Below are 19,325 nucleotides of genomic sequence, written 5' to 3' on the forward strand. Positions count from 1 at the left end.
TCAACTGAACGATATACTAAAAATGTATTTTGGTATAAATTCCCCACACCCTGTAGGCTTAAAATGTGGCTCTGGGTTGGTAGTTTGTTCCTTCATGGAGTATAGCAGCTGTAGTCAGGGTGGATTTGGGAGTGTAATCCACTCTTCCACTGTTGATGTCTGTATGTTTAGTATGCTCCAAACAATCAATGCTAAATATGCTACTAGCTCTGGAGTGATGAGGAGGCAATAGTGCAACAGTGAAGTAGTATCGAGCTAGGTTGTGTTTCATGAGTGGTTTGAGAAGCCTCAAATTATTTTTTTTACAGTTTTTGATGCGACTCAGGTCTGAACAATTTAGCATATTGATACGCAGAATATATCTGTTTTGAGTTATCAGGTTATGCCGATTAGAAACCTGTTTACCTGCATACATGACCAGGAAATCATCTTTTTACAGGGAATATTCAGCTGGAAAAAAATAACTTCTCACTCATTGTCTACCGTGATTACAACCACCAGGTTTCATGATGTTTATCTGACTACTGCAGAAAGTGGAAAGCCACAAATGGCAACTGCTGTGAATCCACTTATTCATTCATTTAAGACATTATTCCGTATTTTGTGGGGTTCAATGCAAACTTCACTTTGACATCTCCGAACACTAAAACATTAATATATGTACGTATATACCCCCTTTTTAAAAAAAATAACCAACAACAACTATATTTTGTATTCTTGTGTTCCTTTTGCCTTTTGATTCATTTATGGTGCTTACAGCAGGAAAAACTGACATTTAAAAAGTAAAAAAAATAAACAGCACCGACAGAAGCAAGGTACCCATTACCCTGGATAATCCACAGACCTCACCGTCAAAAGCAAAAGCAGACGGGAAATACTTTCGGCCGAGGAACTAATCCCTTCAAACTATACCACTTTGTATATACATATATATATACGTGTGAATGTCATCTGTGGATTTTTTGCCCCTACAAACAAGGACTGTTTGAGCAGAAGCTTTTGCCTGCATGTTTTCAGAGGTCATTAAGTGGGACTCATAGTTTCGGCTCTGTCTCTGTCAGCGTGAAAAGCACAGCAGCACACCAACACATGATCACAACTGCTATAGAGCCTCCAGGGCAACACACAGGTGTCCTTAAACACACCAGCTGTGCTCCACTGTTGGCTTGGACATGCTTCTGTTTCAATAGCTGCACTTTGAACTGAAATAGATCCATGTGCAGCAACTAAATTATCAGTTTATTCAACAATCACTGGATCTGAATGTCATCTAAGTAGGCCGACCACTGTCTTTGAGGAATACAGTGGCAACACTGTAAATCAATACATATCATAAATTATTTTTTATCATCATTTATTTATTATTCTATATTACATGCTATTAATTGGAGGTATGTACACATCTTGCATTTATAAAAACATTTTACTGTGTTATTAGTTATATATTATATTTCAATTCTAAAATCTAGGAAGGCATTTATTTTTATATAGCCCATTATCACAAATCATAAATTTGCCTCCTGGGGCTTTTTCCCTCATACAACTGAGTGCTTAAGGTCATCTAAGTTAATTGAAATTTTCATAAAAAAACTGAAACTCAAAGAGATCATTTGTACGGAAGGGGTTTTTGTTGGTAGTGCCAAACAAAAGCTCCCAAATCTCTAAATTTCCGTGGCTTTTTGTCTGAACTATGAGCTGTGTTGATCTTCAAAATATCAGGGGCAAGGAATCAAGGAATGTGTCTTTAGAAATCTGGTAGTGTAGGCTGACATATGTGTCTGGAAAATGCAACTAAAAAAAAAAGCCAAACATCTTGAAGACTACGACATACTTTCGTTTGAAATCTGATTTGTTTTCAAATACAAAGAGAAGTAGACATCAGCAGTAGGGTCACATGTTACAGCATATGTCATCAATGTTTACCTGATCATTCCAGCGAAAATCAGGCGTGACGACGAGACGAACACGCAGGACGGTGCGTGTGATTGGTTGAATGTTGGCCTCCATTGTGATCGAGGGGATCTGGTGGACACACTGTTTGACTGTTAGCCCGATGTTGACATGGTGTAGCATGTGACCTGGGAACAATACACCTGGCTTTAACATTTGTTTTGTGTCAGAACTATGAGTCAATGTAGTTTATACAGATAACATTAAATTCCTCCCAAAAAAAGTCAGAATTGTTTCATACTCTTTTTTTTTTTTAACAAAAAATAAAAGTTTCAATTCACTGATGTGGCGTATGACGTAACTATTGCATTGTAGTAATGCTGTGGAAATCTAACAGGACAACGGGCAAACACTACGAAAGTACTGAGTTTTACATTAAATGGGAGCTTATCAGAAAACAGCATTATTACAAATATAGGCCTTTTTCAAATAAACACTTTTTCCTGCAGTTGAGGTAAATAAAGGCCTTCACCCCTATTTGAGAATGTATCTCATATTTACACCTTGTGGTTGCTTTATGTCAGCATTTTAGCATAGTTTAGAATGATTTTAACTGAAAAAAAAAACAGAAGCTTGGATTCAGTTGTTTTTACCGATCTCATCCTTCCTCATTTCCTTCAGTTTGTCCACAGTGAGCTTCTTCTCCTCCAAGCGGTTCAGTACAACATGGCTTAGGTTGGGGAACTGGCGGAGAGGGTGGGCAAAGGGCCACAGCCGCTTATCAATCACTTTACAAAGGGTGAGCAGTCGAGAGGTCATGGCCGGCCACCGCTTCCTCAGAGCAATCTCAAACAGAGCCCTGACGATTCGAGCAGCATTCTGTGAGGAGTGACAACAGGAGGAGGGGGAGGGAGCAGAATCAACATCAGTCCCAGAAGTACATGTATTACTGCTACGATTGTAGACAGAAAGAATTTGAATAGTAATCTTTAAAGTTGGAATAAAACAACCGCAACACATTTGTACTGGAGCAGAAGTCACTGGCAGCAGCTGTATGGTGCATCATGCTGTATACTGGTGATTAATCATGTGCGATCTAGAGGTGGTCTGGCTGGGTTCAGACGTTCAGGTTGGCCACAGCTGTGCACTGATGGATTGCCCATGTCAGTTTTGGAGGAGAGGTCAGGTGGCACTGTTGCTTGCTGATAGACTGCTCAAGTCTGGTCAGACTGTGATTGATCTGGTCAGGTGTTAATGTGATCTGATTGTCTGCTGATGTCTGAATGCACTCTTGAGGGGGATTATTGGAATCTGTCTGCGCTCTGTTTGATACCTGGGTGAGACCAAAAGGTCCGACTGGACACAGGAATGGCTGAAGTCTGAGGAGAACAGGTGCACTGAACAGGGATCCTGTTAATCCTTGTTCATACCCTGCTTCTGCTTCATATTAAAATACTGCCTCCTACTGCTACAACCACTGTACAGTACAGTGGTGGAATGTAACTACATTTACTCAAGTACTGTACAATTTTGAGGTACTTGTACTTTACTTGAGTATTTCTATTTCATGCTACTTTATACTTCTACTCTACTACAACTCAGGCAAATATTGAAATTTTTACCCCACTACATTTATCTGACAATTAAGGTTTAAATTAGTAATACAAATTATATAAATCAACTAAAAAAACATGTAATATTATAGACTAGACAGTCTACCCACCATTATATAAAAATATTAAAATTAGCTTAACCTTTACCAGTCCTAACATTAAAATGACAAATCCATTAGTGCATCACTAATTATAATCTAGCAATATCATATTATTTGATTCTGAAATGGGCCAAACTGCCTAATGAGTACTTTTACTTTTGATACTTTAATTATATTTCGATGCTAATACTTTTGTAATTTTACTTAAGTACAATTTTGAATGCAGGGCTTATCCTGCCATAACGCTACCCATGGTGCTTTTGCACTTTCTCTCCTTTTTTTGTCTTACTCGTCTGTAGTCAAGGGCAATAGCTACAGAACCATTATAGTTGCACAATTCCTAAAGCCCTTACTGAAAGTTTGTCCTTTGTGTTTGGAACAGTGTGAGACACTGGATCTGACTTTAAATCCCTATTGGTCCACTATAGTTGCCATCACAAACCTGTTGGTGAAAATAGGAAATCTGTCCAAACTATTGTAAGTATTCATTGATTCATTCATCTTCAACCGCTTGTCCCTGTCGGGGTCGAGGGGGGGCTGGAGCCGATCCTAGCTGACATTGGGCGTGGGGGGGGGGGGGTACAACCTGGACAGGACGCCACTCTATCACAGGGCACATAGAGACGTACGGAGACAGACAACCATTCACACCTACGGGCAATTTTAGAGTCATCAATTAACCTGACACAGCCACTCGTTATGTGGAAAATTGTGGCAAGATGGATAAGCTGAGCACAGAGAAGAACAATGAGGAATGTAGGAAAAAATGTTAGATTCTGGTACAATTGTGAAATATGTGCATGTAAATATATTATTATTGAGGTTTGAAAAAATCATGTCATTTTAAGTAGTGCACATGGGCTCAAATGAAAAAAAATGTATACATGCTGTGTCAGAGTGGACAGGGTGCTTCAGTGAGCCTCAGATTTCTCTTCAAACTATCAGTTGTCTCTTAGTGTTATTAATCAGAGACCACAATTGGAGGTACATTAATTTGGAAATACGTGTTGTAAGTATCAGTTTCACAGTTGTTTGGACACTTATTTCTTATAAAAAAGGAAAAACATTATCATATTCAGCCACCAATCTAAGTCTCATTTACTTAAAATTAGAAATGACTTCCCTCTAACACAAAAGGAAATGCTAGACAGCAAATGCTGGAGTACAGCCTACAGTAGGCTTGGATTTTGAGCAGAAAGGAGGGTTTTATTTGCTGATATATTGGTTTATCTTGTTGTGGGTGTGTGGGTATATTGTTAATTTTTCTCACCTGTGCCACATACGACAGGTCTGAGATGAGTGAGAAACTGTCCACCTCTCCTCGGCTGATGTACGTCTGAAGTAGAACGTTGATCTTGCCGTAGCCATTCTCCACGCCACCTGCAGCCGGCAGCTCGCAGTAGTTACACAGCAACTGTTCCAGCTCCTCCATTTCCTCATCACGAAGCTGCAAACACATATCACCAACAGTTTCATATTAAAATTTAAAAAAAAAAAGAAAAAAAAGTTTTTCTGGATAAGAACATTCTAACTACATACTGTGGGTAGCTCTACAATGTAAACTTGATAAATAATCAAACTTGGTTGGTTTATAATCACAACTTTTACTTTACTATAGATGGAGATACCTATGTTGGTGATATCTCAGTGCTAGACTGAAGCTCTGGCAACACTTGCTGTAGCTTATACATGACGATCTCTCACCTTCAGCTGGTCAAACTCTTCAGCCTTGGACACAATACTGAGGATGTCAGCTTCTGTGCGCTGAGAGTTGAAAAGTTCATTGAAAGTCTTCACAGAAGAAGGGAAAAGGAATATATGGGGTTAATGGAGTTTCAAACAGGACAAGTCATTATGTAAGAATTGAACAATGATAAATCAGACAGGTTTCTTTCATTTGCAATGTTACACTTTTATAAGACATACAATGTATCTTCTTGCTAACGCATTGGGCAAACATTATCCTTTGATTGAAAGGCACAGGACACTCAAAATTGTGAACCATCGGCTCTTACAATGATGGTAATTTCCAGAATTGTTCCCTCGTTTCTTTACTTTAATTGTATCATCTTTATGCCTTGGGTCAGATCCAGGGTCCAATGGGGCAGTATTAAATCACACCAAGAAAAATGGCAACACTGAAACATGAAACAATGTACTATTCTGAGCATCTATTCTGATATGTGATTATTTCTTGTTAAGAGAAGTGAGTCTACCTCTATGGTGTTGTATCTGATGTAGAAGTGGCTGGCAGTCCTGCCCATGTCGGTCGATGCATAGTAGCCGGTGCGCTCCTCAAAACGGATCATCTTGGCCTTATCCAGCTTTCTGCCTGACTCCACCACAAGCTCCTTCCTGTACAGCTCCAAGGAGGGATCCATCTGAAAAAGATTCAAATGCTTAAATATTTAAGATGAAGTATTAGAGAAACCCTGCCCTCTGCCTGTATTTTTTCTTTTATTCTTATTTTGAGGCAGACAGGGACATTTATGGGTAACCCCAAGCCAAAAAGCAGCGCAAGGGATGAGTAGCCCTCTGATTCCCAACTGCCTCTTTGTCATGCCCCTTCCCCTCAGTGTCTCATACTGACACACAGGGTACAAGGCAGTGTGTCTGTTTTATCAACATACACACACAGACACAATGACAGTATGAAGACCTGTATTCACTCATAATCTGACAGTGCAACACTTTCCAGGGGCTACGCTGAGGTGTGTGTGTGTATAGTATGTGGTTAAAATGTATACAAACAAGTTATGTACATTCTCTAATTTTTGCTATGTCTTTTTTAATTGTTTCTTTCTAAGGCTGTACTTGTTTTTGCTTTTAAAATAATTGTTTTAAAATTTTTTTTAAAGAATTTTCTGAATGTTTTATCTATCCATATCCTTTTATATGACCTTTTGAAGTACAGGTTTAGATTGATGTTATATTAAAATGAAATATTAATTATCTAATTATTTTACAACTTGTATTGTTAACTTGATTTTTTTTTATTCTCATCATGGTCAAAATAAAACAGAGGAGACCACTGCTCTGATAGGATCTTATAAAATTGATTACACTCTGGATCACCAACCTGATAAGCCTTGTGGTTGATGCCATATGCCAGTGGGTTCGCTCTCATGCGAACATAGAGGTAAGTATAACTGAGCCACTTCACTGCCTCCTCCACGTTGGTGACAGTCCCCAGTGCAATCTGAATACAGGAAAGAGAGAGACAGCCACTCACACACAGCCAATAACATCAGTGGCCTATATTACCATCTACTGGACACTCTAGGACACTGCAGTCTCAACACAAATGGTCCAGTTTCCTACTCTTTCCAATACTGTCAGATTTCTTAACGCTACAACAGGCCCACAGGGATGAAGAAAGACATGTGAGAAGATACGGTTGATGAGTTTGTTATTATCAAAACACAATAAGTATGAGTTTTGGAGGTGATGAACTGACAAGCCATGTAGACAAGTAAACAAAAATTATCTAGAAAACAATAGAATCAACTTTTATGCTAATGTGTTGCCTTTTTATGATTTCAATGTGAATAATTTCACTTATTCATTGCTGATTTGCATTATTTGCTCTTCAAAATGAAGTCTCTGATGTCTTATATGATCTAGTAAAGGCTTCAGCAGAAATAAGCAAATCCCATGAGACATAAGGTGACTGCTACTTCTTATGGCAATAGCCACTTTCTTATGTTAAAATAGTTTAACTAGTTTTATCAATAGGTTTTTACTGATCTATTTCCCCTTCCTCATGCAGAAAGACTAGACATTTGCACCAACAATACATTCAAACTCTTCCTCTCGAGAAATACCTTTACAAAGTAATGTTGCTATCTTAAAAGAAAACCTTTATATGTTGGAGACTGACCTCAGCGTTGAGGTTGTCGGCCAGGCTGTCCAGGAACTGGCTCTCGATGGGGTTCTGCTGGGTGAGCAGGGTCAAGTAGTGGCTCAGTTTGTCATGGGTGGTGATAATGGTGCCCTCACCATATTTATCAAACTGGGGACGACCTGCACGCCCGAAAATCTGCATGACGTCAAGGATACCCAGATCCACTAGGGTACCACGCTTGGCATCGTAGATTTGAGTACCCTGTTACGGACAAAAAAGACCGAAGTGGCTTCTGAGGACTGGAAACATATGAAATGTATTTCTGTGAATACAGTGCTGTGAAAAAATATATATCTCTTTAAATCTTATTTTCAGGGACCCTTACAAGATATACTAAAACCTCTCTGCATTTAAATGGATACAAATACTTTTTCACAACAACGTATCTCATACCATGACCTGAATCACTATTGGTATTTCACCTACACACATTACCAAGAGAAGAGCTTAATATTTAATACTGAAAATAATAAATAGACAATGGTGAGTGTTAATTCATAGTTATATTTAGAATAATGTGAACTACAAAAAGCTGCCTAAATATCAGAAACTGTACCGAAACATGCTAACACAAACTAATGCTAGTGTAAGTTTTTGTTTTAGCATTTCAGTATTAATATGATTTGTTGGTACATGTTGTAGTGTTACTTTGATTTATTAAAGAGTAAGTCCATTTAAGTTCTATATATTTTTTGTCACCATATACCCCTGTGCAGAACCAGACCAAAAATGAATCGATTCTACAAACAAGTGTTGTGGGTGTATCCAAAGCCTGACATATCTTATTCCTCTGTGCCATAGACACCCATTGTTGTCTAAAAACTACTGTTGCACTGGGTGACATGTTTCTTCATTACCATAAGAACATACACTGTGGTTTATTTTCACCCAATCCCAGACCAACCCTCCTGCTAAAGATATTACTATTTCTTCCAGCTTGAGAAACATTTGGTAAAGACCACAGTGACCTGCTGTTTAAATTAAAATGACTGCTTCTAAAGATTTGTACCTTCAGTAGAAATAAATGGAATTGGGGTAGAGAACCTGTAGAAACTAAAGAGATGCTTTAAAGTCCTGGACTAGTCAATTTAAATGTTTGCTTCAGTGGTGTATATTACTAAGGAAATTTGCCATAAATAAAATTGCCACAAAGTAATCAGAGCCTTTGGGGTCCCTGAAGATCTGAGACCCCAGGGCAGCTGCTTACTTTGCCTGGCTTGTTCAAGGCTTGCTTACTGAAAATACAAGCAAGAAAGCAAAACAGCAAGAGACCAACCAGGAAAGCATCATTTCAAGAAATAAAACTGAATAAAGAAAGTCAAATAGTAGAACCTTGATGATAACTGCATGGGCAGGCAGGTTCACTCCCCAGGCCAGGGTAGCAGTACAGACCAGCACTTTGAGGTAGCCTTTGGAGAACATGCTCTCCATCAGGCTGCGGTCAGAGCGCAACATGCCAGCATGATGGATTCCAAAGCCTTCTGGGAACATTTCCTTCATCTGCTTGTTTCTGGAGCGCTGGATCTGAAAGAGGTAGTAATAGAGGTTGGTTTAAACAAAGAAAAGTCACAGTGAATGTGAGGAAAAAGCAACTAGCACTGAGGTTTTGGGTGTTCAAGATGAAATATTAGCTCAGATCCAGTATCCTGTTGAACTGCACAGAAACAAGAGTACGAGAAAAATTGCCATTATATACATCTCAAAATAACACATGCACTCTAGTTCAAGAACATGATAATGTGGCACAGGAAGTATAGTTCAAATAACACCTCTCTGACACAGTCATCACACACACACACACACACACACACACACACACACACACACACACACACACACACACACACACACACACACACACACACACACACACACACACACACACACACACACACACACACACACACACACACACACACACACACACACACACACACACACACACACACACACACACACACACACACACACACACACACACACACACACACACACACACAGTCAGATTGAGATGTGTGCTGGTGACTGACAGTAAGGCCGTGACCTGGCCAGGCTTGAGGGGAGTCCTCATCACAGGACTTTATCTCTCTCTCTCTGAGCATCTAAATAGAGGTCAGAGCCTAGCACTCCTCTGTGCTGCAAAGAGAAAGCCCATTACTGCTAGCAGCTGTCTACCGCACACGCGGTAGACAGCTGCTAGGAAAGCAGACTTTAACAAACTGTGCAGCAAGTACTAGTTTTCTGAATGAAAATGAGGTAAAATACCACAGAAGTGAAGATTTTCTTCCATAATGTGAAAACAATTAATGAGTTTATTTAATGGGAAAAACATATAGTTTAGTATTAGCCTTTTTAAGACAGTATTTCTACCTGACAAGTTGCTGTTGTTGCTTCAGTGGCAGGTAATATTATCAATACTTTTTAATGAGAGAGACAAAAATGGAAACATACTCAGTTGTTGATATTATGTTGGAATCAATTATAGATAAATAACTACTTTACTTTGTACAAGAAAAATGATACATAACATTTGTTAAACACATCTTCTGGCACCTCTATAAACAGGATGACATCTTTTGTCAGTGCCTTTCAAAACTGTTTTAGCATGGTTAAAATAAGGACAACTTGGTTAAGGCTAGCAAATGGTCAAGTTTGGTCGAAAGAACGACTGGGTAAGTTGTCTGATGGGGCAAAGCTAGAAAAATGCTGATTGGGTCAAGGTGCTGCCTAACTGATATTACAAGCTGTACCTTTCAGGCTGAATTGGTTGAATTTGAATGAATGGATGCCTTTGATTACATATGACTGTATGTATGATTCAGACTGTACAGTATATAATGTACAGGGTAGTGGTTTTTAAACAAACCCAATAGTGAACATGTACAGGATTCGTGTTCTGGACAAAAATAAACCAATGTCCAATGTGATCCATGCATTTGAATGCTTCTGATCCAGTTATTTACAATCAAACCGTTAGATGCGACACGAACCCTCCACAGCGATATTGTCCATACATATACGAATTAAGAATCCACAACGTTAGCCAATCTGATGGATAACATGATGTCTGCATTTGTGACACCCATTTATATGGCCAGCGAACTAACACGTGACAAACTATAGGCTCATTAGCATGCTGTCAATAGCATCAAAGATCATAGCTAACAATTCATGGGTTTTTGAAAACAGGACATGTCTTACTTCACACAACGCAATTTGGTTTTAGGTAGCATTACTCAACTAAGCCTGCCAATTGTTATGTCATAGAATAAATTAAATCAAATCTCAAAAGGGAGTAAATAAAAAGTCCTCTTGTCTAAACATCCATCCATCCCTCATCTTCAACCCCATGGCCCTAATGGGTTCGCAGCGGGCTGGAGCCGATCCCAGCTGACATTGGGTGTGAGGGGGGGTACACCCTGGACGGACGCCAGTCTATTGCAGGGCACATAGAGACAGACAGAGACAGACAACCATTCACACTCACATTCACACCTGCAGGAAATTTAGGGTCTTCAATTAACCTTACACATGCATGTCTTTGGACTGTGGGAGAAAGTCGGAGAACCAGGAGAGAACACACACAGACACAGGGAGAACATGCAAACTTCACACCGTGCCGCCCACTTGTCTAAACATTCATGTTTTAATTTTTTTGAAAATTGTATCAAATGGCTTGAGTGCTATTTCTACAATGTAGAGGTAAAGGTAAATGTGTGTGGATTGGATCAAAGCTTACTTTAAAAATTCACTGATCCTTAGGTGTGCCCTAGGGATATACTCCTGGCCCCTTACTATTTAACCTTCATGTTAAGGACTTTCCTAATATATGCCCTGATATAATTACATACTATATTGGCAACTTTAAATTCATAACTAAACACAGAGTAGCTTTTCTATGCTATTTTTGTATGATGTAATGATTATTCTCTGTAATGAGTCATAACGTTTGGATTTTCCTGCCCAGGGATTGCTGATGAAATTAAATCTAGCTATTTGTTTAGCTCTGGACCAGTCTATGACTGTCCCTTGTTTCTTTTAAATAAACAAACAAATAAATAAACTGACAACTCCCCAAAAGCAAAGCAACAACAGCTTGATCGCCCCCTGGTGACTGGCTGCATTATAGGTCAAAAACAATGCGCGACCATTAATAGTTCACGCATGTAGATTCTTCAGCACCTTCCACACAACTCTAGCATATTCCCTCCTCAACAATTGTTGTGGCAGTGCAGTAATACTGGTACCCTTCCACTTCCAGTTACATGCTTTGTGACAAACCGATAAAAATGCCACAATAGAACAAAAAAACAATACTATTATGCCGTCTTAAGCCATATTTATCCAAAATCCAGGATAAATAGTTGCCCCTAGGGGCCTGGTTGTGCACTTTGCTGTTGAGATCCACATGAGCCAAAGAAGGTAATTGAAATGCTATGGCTGAGGCTTTGCTTTGAGGTGTCAGAGTGCGTTACTGCTATGCTTCCAGCCTCTAATCTAAGGTGAGCTACCTCTGATGTCTAGTGTGCCATGGCTGTATTTGAGATGGCAGTGACCTAAGCTCCCGATCAGGTCCCATTAGGCCCTGCCACTCGCTGCTGCTCCTGCTGCAGAGCTCACTCTGTTCACAGACAGCCAGCTGCCAACTCCACTCACGGTCTGTCATTGCTGTGACTATGTAAAGAACATCAGCCAACACCAGAGCTGAAATAAACTATTCAATAGGTTGTCAAACCTTCTCTAAGGACCACTAAATAGAGGTAGGCATAACTAACTGGTTTTACATTTCTGACGATTTAATTTGAGTACTCTGAATCCCCGATCCTTTGAGTAAGAGTGTACAGGAGACGCGAAAGCATTTTTAGAAACGTAGAAGCATAAGTACTATAAAGCGACAAATTGCAGCTTCAAAGCTCAGATTTCAAAGTGTAAAATCACACCAAGAATGTGGCAAATGATACCTGAGCAGTGCGGTGAAGGGTGGCAGATAGGTGGCTTCTTTCATGGCATCCCTACCCGCACTGCCTGTCATGAGCAGCAAGAATATACACTTACTTTGCTAAATTGAGGCAGGATGGATAATTGTTGATTTCATTTAGAGGCCCTTGATAGCCACAATGTTTGCTGTCAGAGAGGCTGGCTGTTAATGCTGGATAGGCAGAAGAGAGTGGGAGGATGAGTTTCCACTCACATCTACTCTGTTCCACTTTTCTATTAAAATCTTCCTCTATCTATAGACCATTCTGTTTCAGCTCCATGTAAGGTGGATATTTACTAAACCTTTTGCAAAATATTGTCCGTTGTGAGAAATATGTTTCTGCTGATGTAGTAAATGAGTTTAGTCTTAGTTAATCTGGACTGCATTAAATGCCACAAGTGCACATCTCTTACAAGCAATGGAGTACAAAATAATCTGCTCTCTACTCCCGCATATTTCGCATTCTATTTAGCTGTCCATAGGTGGGGGAAAGCTAGTTAAATTCTCGAATGTCGCTAGCACAAGATAAAGACAAGACAGTGTGCTGTATACTAAACAATTTAAGTACAGCCACAAAGTACATTATCTATCAGAAATGAGCTGAAAACTTAATTTCAACTTGTTTGTGACGCACACAAAATGTCTTCAAAACATGTCTAAACAATGATGGAAATGTGTTTTAAAGGAGCCTCGTAAAAGTATATTCGAAGTCTACTTTTAAAGTTGAACAAAGTTGTAATATGTGGAGTGGAAATAGAGGTTATTTTTGTTTGCATGCGTGTGTTGATGTGTTGTTTGTCCTTTTGTGTTAAATAGTAAGTTTATGATACGAGTCCTTTGTTCAAGAACATGGAGGGTGGCGCAGCAAAACAGTTAACGTTTAAGTCACCAGTTTTAATTCTGAGGAAAAAATAAATCAGACTTACTATGAAATGGACTTACAATGCACTGCTGTGAGACTGCAGATTAGCTGTAATACCAGTATAGTCAGACTGGATGGAGATGTACAAGGTTTTCTTCATAATGTCCCACTATTTTACAAAGCTGTGTTTCTATTTAAGGCAGCCATTTTTATGTGTGTGTTCATCACTCCACCGTGCCATTCCTATTTTCCACCAACCTTTGAGTTGCAGCTCATTGTTGTTGATTAGCGTGCTGTGGAGTTGGTTTGGCACGGTGACAGGTTGTCACGGATCTGACATAATGAAAGGACTGGTGGTGGACTAGACTAAAAATAGCACCAATGAAGGCAAACACAGACATTAATGAGCCTACTCTGGTGTTGCTGTGGAGTCCCAGGAGGGTTGGCACCTACAGGCATAAATGGGTCTGCATCAGTGTATCTTGTCAAACAAAATGACATGAAAGCTGCACATCTAAAGACCACAGAGATGGAGAGTTTAAAGAGAAAGAAAAGTGAAGGTGCGTCAGTACATCTGTACTGTCTATCTCTACCTTTACATTACATCATTACTAATTTAAATTCTCCTTCTTATGGAAAAATGCTTCCCTACTCTGACAGAATCATCTGTTTAAGTTACTGCTAAAGGTGTTACCTCACAGCCCTCAATAACCTATGATAGGTCTGTAATTCTGTCCGTGTAATGGACTCATGGGACCACAAGGTGTCTCTTGACCTCCACATTAAACTTCCTTTCTTTTCAGGAACAAGTCACATGTTCTGAGCACTGGATATTTAAAAACGAGGTAGACATGGGGAGGTGAGGGAAGAGAGGAAGGTAGAGGTTGGATTGTCAGAGTTGGATCAAATGAAAGTCAAACGGGCTCTATAATACAATACTCTCCAGGGAGAGCTTTAGGCAGAGGTTCCATGCATAGGTTGGGGTTATATGACGCTTTACATCCTCACACTTTTTTTGCTACTTCTTTGCATTTACATGTAAGAGATTATAAACATTTATAGCCTTAAATCTATTGTTAATCTGATTAATATAGCTTAAACATTTTTAGTAACTCTTTAATATGAAGAAAAGCTGAATTTACAAATTTCTTCTCCAGTCTTTCATCATTTCACCAATAACCAACAATAGAGATATCACGCACGCACGCACGCACGCACGCACGCACGCACGCACGCACGCACGCACGCACGCACGCACGCACGCACGCACGCACGCACACAGTGTAGTTTATTTCTACATACACCGTCCTGCTAACACAGTGTTGGTTGGGGATTTGTTGACAATAACAAAAATAAACAATAACGCCAGCTCTGTCCTTTAAGAGGTTCCATCCACACTCAGCACAAATCAGGAGCCATGTCACCCTGTGCAACACTGGCTAATTGATGAATGCTGGAAAACAATGGAGCTCTATGGCACAAAGGACTACAATATGAATTGTAGGCTTTGGCTGTAAAGACAATACTTGTTAATTGGATCAATACATTGTAATATAAATCTACTGTGGAGACATTAATTGAACAATACTACTCCCCCTATCCCCATGTTTGGTGTAAAAAACAAAATAAGAAAAATGTATTTATAATAAAACAAACACATATCAGTGATGGCCTGGGTTATTTTCTAGAACACAGAGATGAATTGCCAACTATTGTGAAAATATATCATGTGCTTATTTAACTAAAATTACAGTCACTAGTTGCAACTTCTAAGTTGTGGGGAGTTCTTGCTTTACTTTGTCGATAGTAAACTGAGTATCTTTTGGTGGGAAGACAGCACTGAAGATAGCACTGACTGATATCTTCCCCCATCGGAAATCTTATTGACTAAATGGTTGATCGAGAAAAAATATTTTGCAGATTAATCGATAATGAAAATAGTAGTTTTTAAAGGATCTTTGTTTTATAGTCATTTAAATACATGCCTCCTCAAGCTTTCAAGTTGCCAAGCATAAGGCAAACAATTACAACTTAAATGTGCAATTCAACAAGCACCACAAAGACTACTGGTCCCCCCTAGGGAAGCAGTTTAACGTGCCACCAGTTCATTTTCAGTAATCACACAACAATTTCTGTAAATGTTGCCTTTCTTTTTATTACATTGGAATTTGAACAGAATTTCCTGATTACGTTGGTGAACACTAAATCTGGGTGCCATTATGTTTCTTACGAAACAAATTTGCTCATGCTAATTAGTTGGTCTTTTAATGTGCAGGGCCTATTGACATAATGCAAAACACAGGTATAAAATAATGCTTTGGCAGTTCTGTCCCCCGGAGTTATTTAAACTTCAACAAGGCTGCAGGCTGCATGGGACCAAATCTGAGTTTTTGCTGACCAGAAAATGTAGCTGACCTTCAGCACATCTAATCAATCACCAGCAATACTTTAATCAGTATTCTCTGTATGTTCTGATGTTAATTGTATATGACCCAGCCAATATGGGCACTGTCATAGCATCATTTTTATCTGTTTCTCTGTCACACCCATCCCCAGTTTTCTTCGTAATACATAATTCTAATACTTTAATATTATTATATTATTAGTACATAGATGACAACAAAAAAGAAGTCAGGACTGCTGGCCTGTTGTGTAAACTTCCATTTTGGAGAGTGTTTTCTGAATATTTTTATTATTTCACTCAACAGCACTTAATAATCATTGGCTTACAAAAAACTGTATTTAACAAGAATTGATTAGAGTGGGTGCATTAAGATATCTAAGCTTGATTGACAGCCTCTCTAGTCCCCTGAGATTAAGCCAATTAAATAACATTAGGAGAGAGAAAAATATAGTGGAATCACTTCTGACTTTCAAAGCTGGATAAATAAACGCTAAATTATATGACTGACCTTAGAGGTGCTTTATTTCACTGCATATGCATATTGGAGATTAAAAAACACCTATAAATATTAATGTGGGGCAATTTCCAGAGTGCAAATAAGCAGTGCATTATCTCTGTGTGGGCTTAGAGTGGAATCAGCCTGATGCCGCTTCCTTCACCAGAGCAGGTCAGACTGACAAACACTCAAAATCGGACTAATGGAGTGGATAATACTCATTATGTTGGGACACAGGCAGAAGGGCTAGGAGTGAATTAATGTACAGTTAGTGCATATACAACAACATTCATTCATATACTGTAGAGCTGTTAAAAAAATTGCTTTTAAAGTACTGTTTCAAAGACTAACCAGGCCACAACACACCATTTTTAGTCCCCAAACCTAATCTCTTGTCTCCATTTCCAGTTTTAGAAAGCATGAAAAGTGATCTGATTTGTATACATATCCCATTTAAATAGAGGAGAGATTAGAGGCGCATCAATCTTGTCTCAGCCCCAGGGAACGAAAGAAAAGGTTACTAAATTTATCACTCTGCCTTCTGTTGCAGGAGATTTAAATATGGGAGTTGGAGGCTGACTGACCATCCTCTGAGGGAGAATATAGCTCCACCTCTGTGTACTCTCACAGCTCAGAGACCATTAATTACACACACACGCACAATCAGTGTCCTGTTGTCATGCCTGCCCACTCATGCAATATAGCAACAAAACTGTGTTTTATGGAGTGACAGTAATGATGAGCTATGAATCAGGAAAGCCAGTGATCTCGTTTCTGTTGTCATATCTGTTCTCTTTGGCTATGCCAGTTCAGTTCCCAAAACCAGATACTGTGCGACTCTTAAGCCCCTTTTCACAAAGCTTGTTTGTTGTGGGGTATTTGTGCCTTTATTATGCCACGCCATCCGTGTGAAAGGTAAGGAATGGGAGAAAAGACCTATTGTGCCTTTCAGTTGGCAGCAGAGGTAATCATAGAGCCACAACAGCACCGAACCAACATTTGTGCGTCAGGCGACGCGCAGTAGTGATACGCGAGGGTCAAAAAAGAGTAGGGCTGTGCGATATGAGGATATGATTCGTATGACGATAGAAAAACATCTTATCGTTTCATATTTTGCGCTATCGTTTATCTCATGGTGTCATGAATCATGCACTTCACAGGCTGAGGAGTATGTGAAGATAAAGTGAGCAGAAGCCTGAATATGAACGGAGTCACCCATAGACTGTGTTTCTCTCTTCATTAAATTGCAAAAAAACAACTGTAACACAAATATACCGTAAGCTATTGTCAAAGAAAGATACAAACAAAACACATTTATGTTTTATAACAATATATATATATATATATATATATATATATATATATATATATATATATATATTTTTTTTTTTTTTTTATTAACACAAAATGTGCTATATCTTGATAGGTATTGTTATTGGGATATGAAATTATCTATATCGTGATATGAGATTTTGGTTATATCGCCCGGCCCTAGCTGTGAGTAGCCTACGTTATTAATAATTTACGGACACATTGTGTGAAATAATCCAAATTCTCTCCCCATTTTTATTTATCTTTCTTCCTCTCTTAAACACACATGCTCAATTGTGGTTGTGCAGTCCATCTCTGTCCTCTTCTCTACAGATAATTGAGCTACTGTAATATATAAAGTTGGCGGTCTGTGAGTCAGATTGGGTTCTAGCGGTTGATTAATAATGGGGATTGGCTCACACATTCTTGATGCTGACGTCTCTTTTGCTTCTGGATTACCGGCTGCTATGTGAACTCACACACTGGGGTGGCTACATGCTGCCCTTGCTTGGTTCTGTGTGAATAAGCAAAGCCAGCATAGAGGTGTACCTGCATTGCGAGCGCTATGTGGAATAGCTGTGTAAAAGGGGCTTTAGGGTAAGGTAGGCAGGTCCCAAGAACTCTGTCTGAATAAATATATAATTAATAGGTGTAAGCCCATAAGATGTTATTTGCATTGTTTATACATCACACCTAAAAATACCAACCACGTCAAGCATGCTATGTCTCTAACCAGACAATAAATTTAAGCTTATACAAGTGATACAGTTTAGTGTCTCTCTGGCTACATGCCATTCCTTTTTGTGGAGCAGCTTTTACACCAACAGAGGACAGTTAGTTATGTACAAGTGGATGGTTGAACAAAGCTAATGAAAGCTTCAGGTCAGAACTGTCAAGGCGATTTGCTAATGCAGCTACACACATTTGTGTGTCAAAGTTCACTAAAGTAATGCATCTGTTGAGTAAATTGCACAGATTTATTTGATGGGGAAATTCCATTGAAATAAACAGATTACGTGAAAAAATGTCACTGTATAAATAGTGTTGTGACCGAGTCTTTTCTTTTCCAACCTAATGGCTATGTTTTTGTTGCTGTTTTGCCCTGATTTACTTATTTGTTAGTGCAATCTTTTATTTTTGTCTCCATAAATCCCAATTTGGCAGCCGGCATTACACACCATAACTTCTGATAACTTTCTGGGAAATCCAAAATACCTCACAGATACATGGATAGCGCTTACTGGCCCTCATTTATCAATCTGGTGAAAGCGGGCGCAGATCTGAGCGCAGAATTGGTTGTACGACAGGACACACCTGTGATTTATGAAACATTCGTATCTGACCAATCTCAGCGTACAAATGAGCGGGCCTTGATAAATGCGGCGGCTGAATTCGATCGTCATTAACATGTTACGCCCTTAAATATTCCTGGTTCGGAGGCCTCGCCCACTGAGGTCAAACATGGAGAGGAGAAACGCTGGTATGAAATTAAACTTTTCCGACACACAGATCTGCATCCTGACATCCGAGATGGAGCAAAATAAAGATGTGCTTTTTGTCAGTCTTAAGAGCGGAATAAAAGGGGCCCATAAAAACGCTGTATGGAAAAGAATAACGAGGCAGTCAACCCGAAGCAGCGCTCCACTGTGACCCGTGTGCGTGTGTGCGCACAGTTGAACCTGCGCTCCTGCTCTGTAGCAGGGTTTGCCAGGGGGGTTATTAGGTATTCCGTTAGAGGATAACCTTTGTCACCATCTGATACCTTG

The 19,325-nt window shown here is 39.3% G+C and overlaps 1 protein-coding gene across 1 annotated transcript in view; it reads right to left on the reverse strand.

Annotated features, from left to right (window-relative positions):
* The window catches only part of ascc3 (activating signal cointegrator 1 complex subunit 3), a 158,399-nt gene that overhangs the window by 37,009 nt on the left and 102,065 nt on the right, over positions 1-19,325 (reverse strand). The window contains exons 15-22 of the mRNA XM_083919139.1: positions 8,841-9,032; positions 7,485-7,709; positions 6,684-6,803; positions 5,821-5,985; positions 5,309-5,395; positions 4,875-5,051; positions 2,544-2,769; positions 1,924-2,078 (exon numbers count right to left, since the gene is read on the reverse strand). Coding sequence (XP_083775265.1) covers positions 1,924-2,078; positions 2,544-2,769; positions 4,875-5,051; positions 5,309-5,395; positions 5,821-5,985; positions 6,684-6,803; positions 7,485-7,709; positions 8,841-9,032 — 1,347 coding nt within the window. The remainder of the gene's footprint in view (positions 1-1,923; positions 2,079-2,543; positions 2,770-4,874; positions 5,052-5,308; positions 5,396-5,820; positions 5,986-6,683; positions 6,804-7,484; positions 7,710-8,840; positions 9,033-19,325) is intronic.

Source organism: Echiichthys vipera (assembly GCF_963691815.1).
Source record: "Echiichthys vipera genome assembly, chromosome: 8".
Classification (NCBI taxonomy): Eukaryota; Metazoa; Chordata; class Actinopteri; order Perciformes; family Trachinidae; genus Echiichthys; species Echiichthys vipera.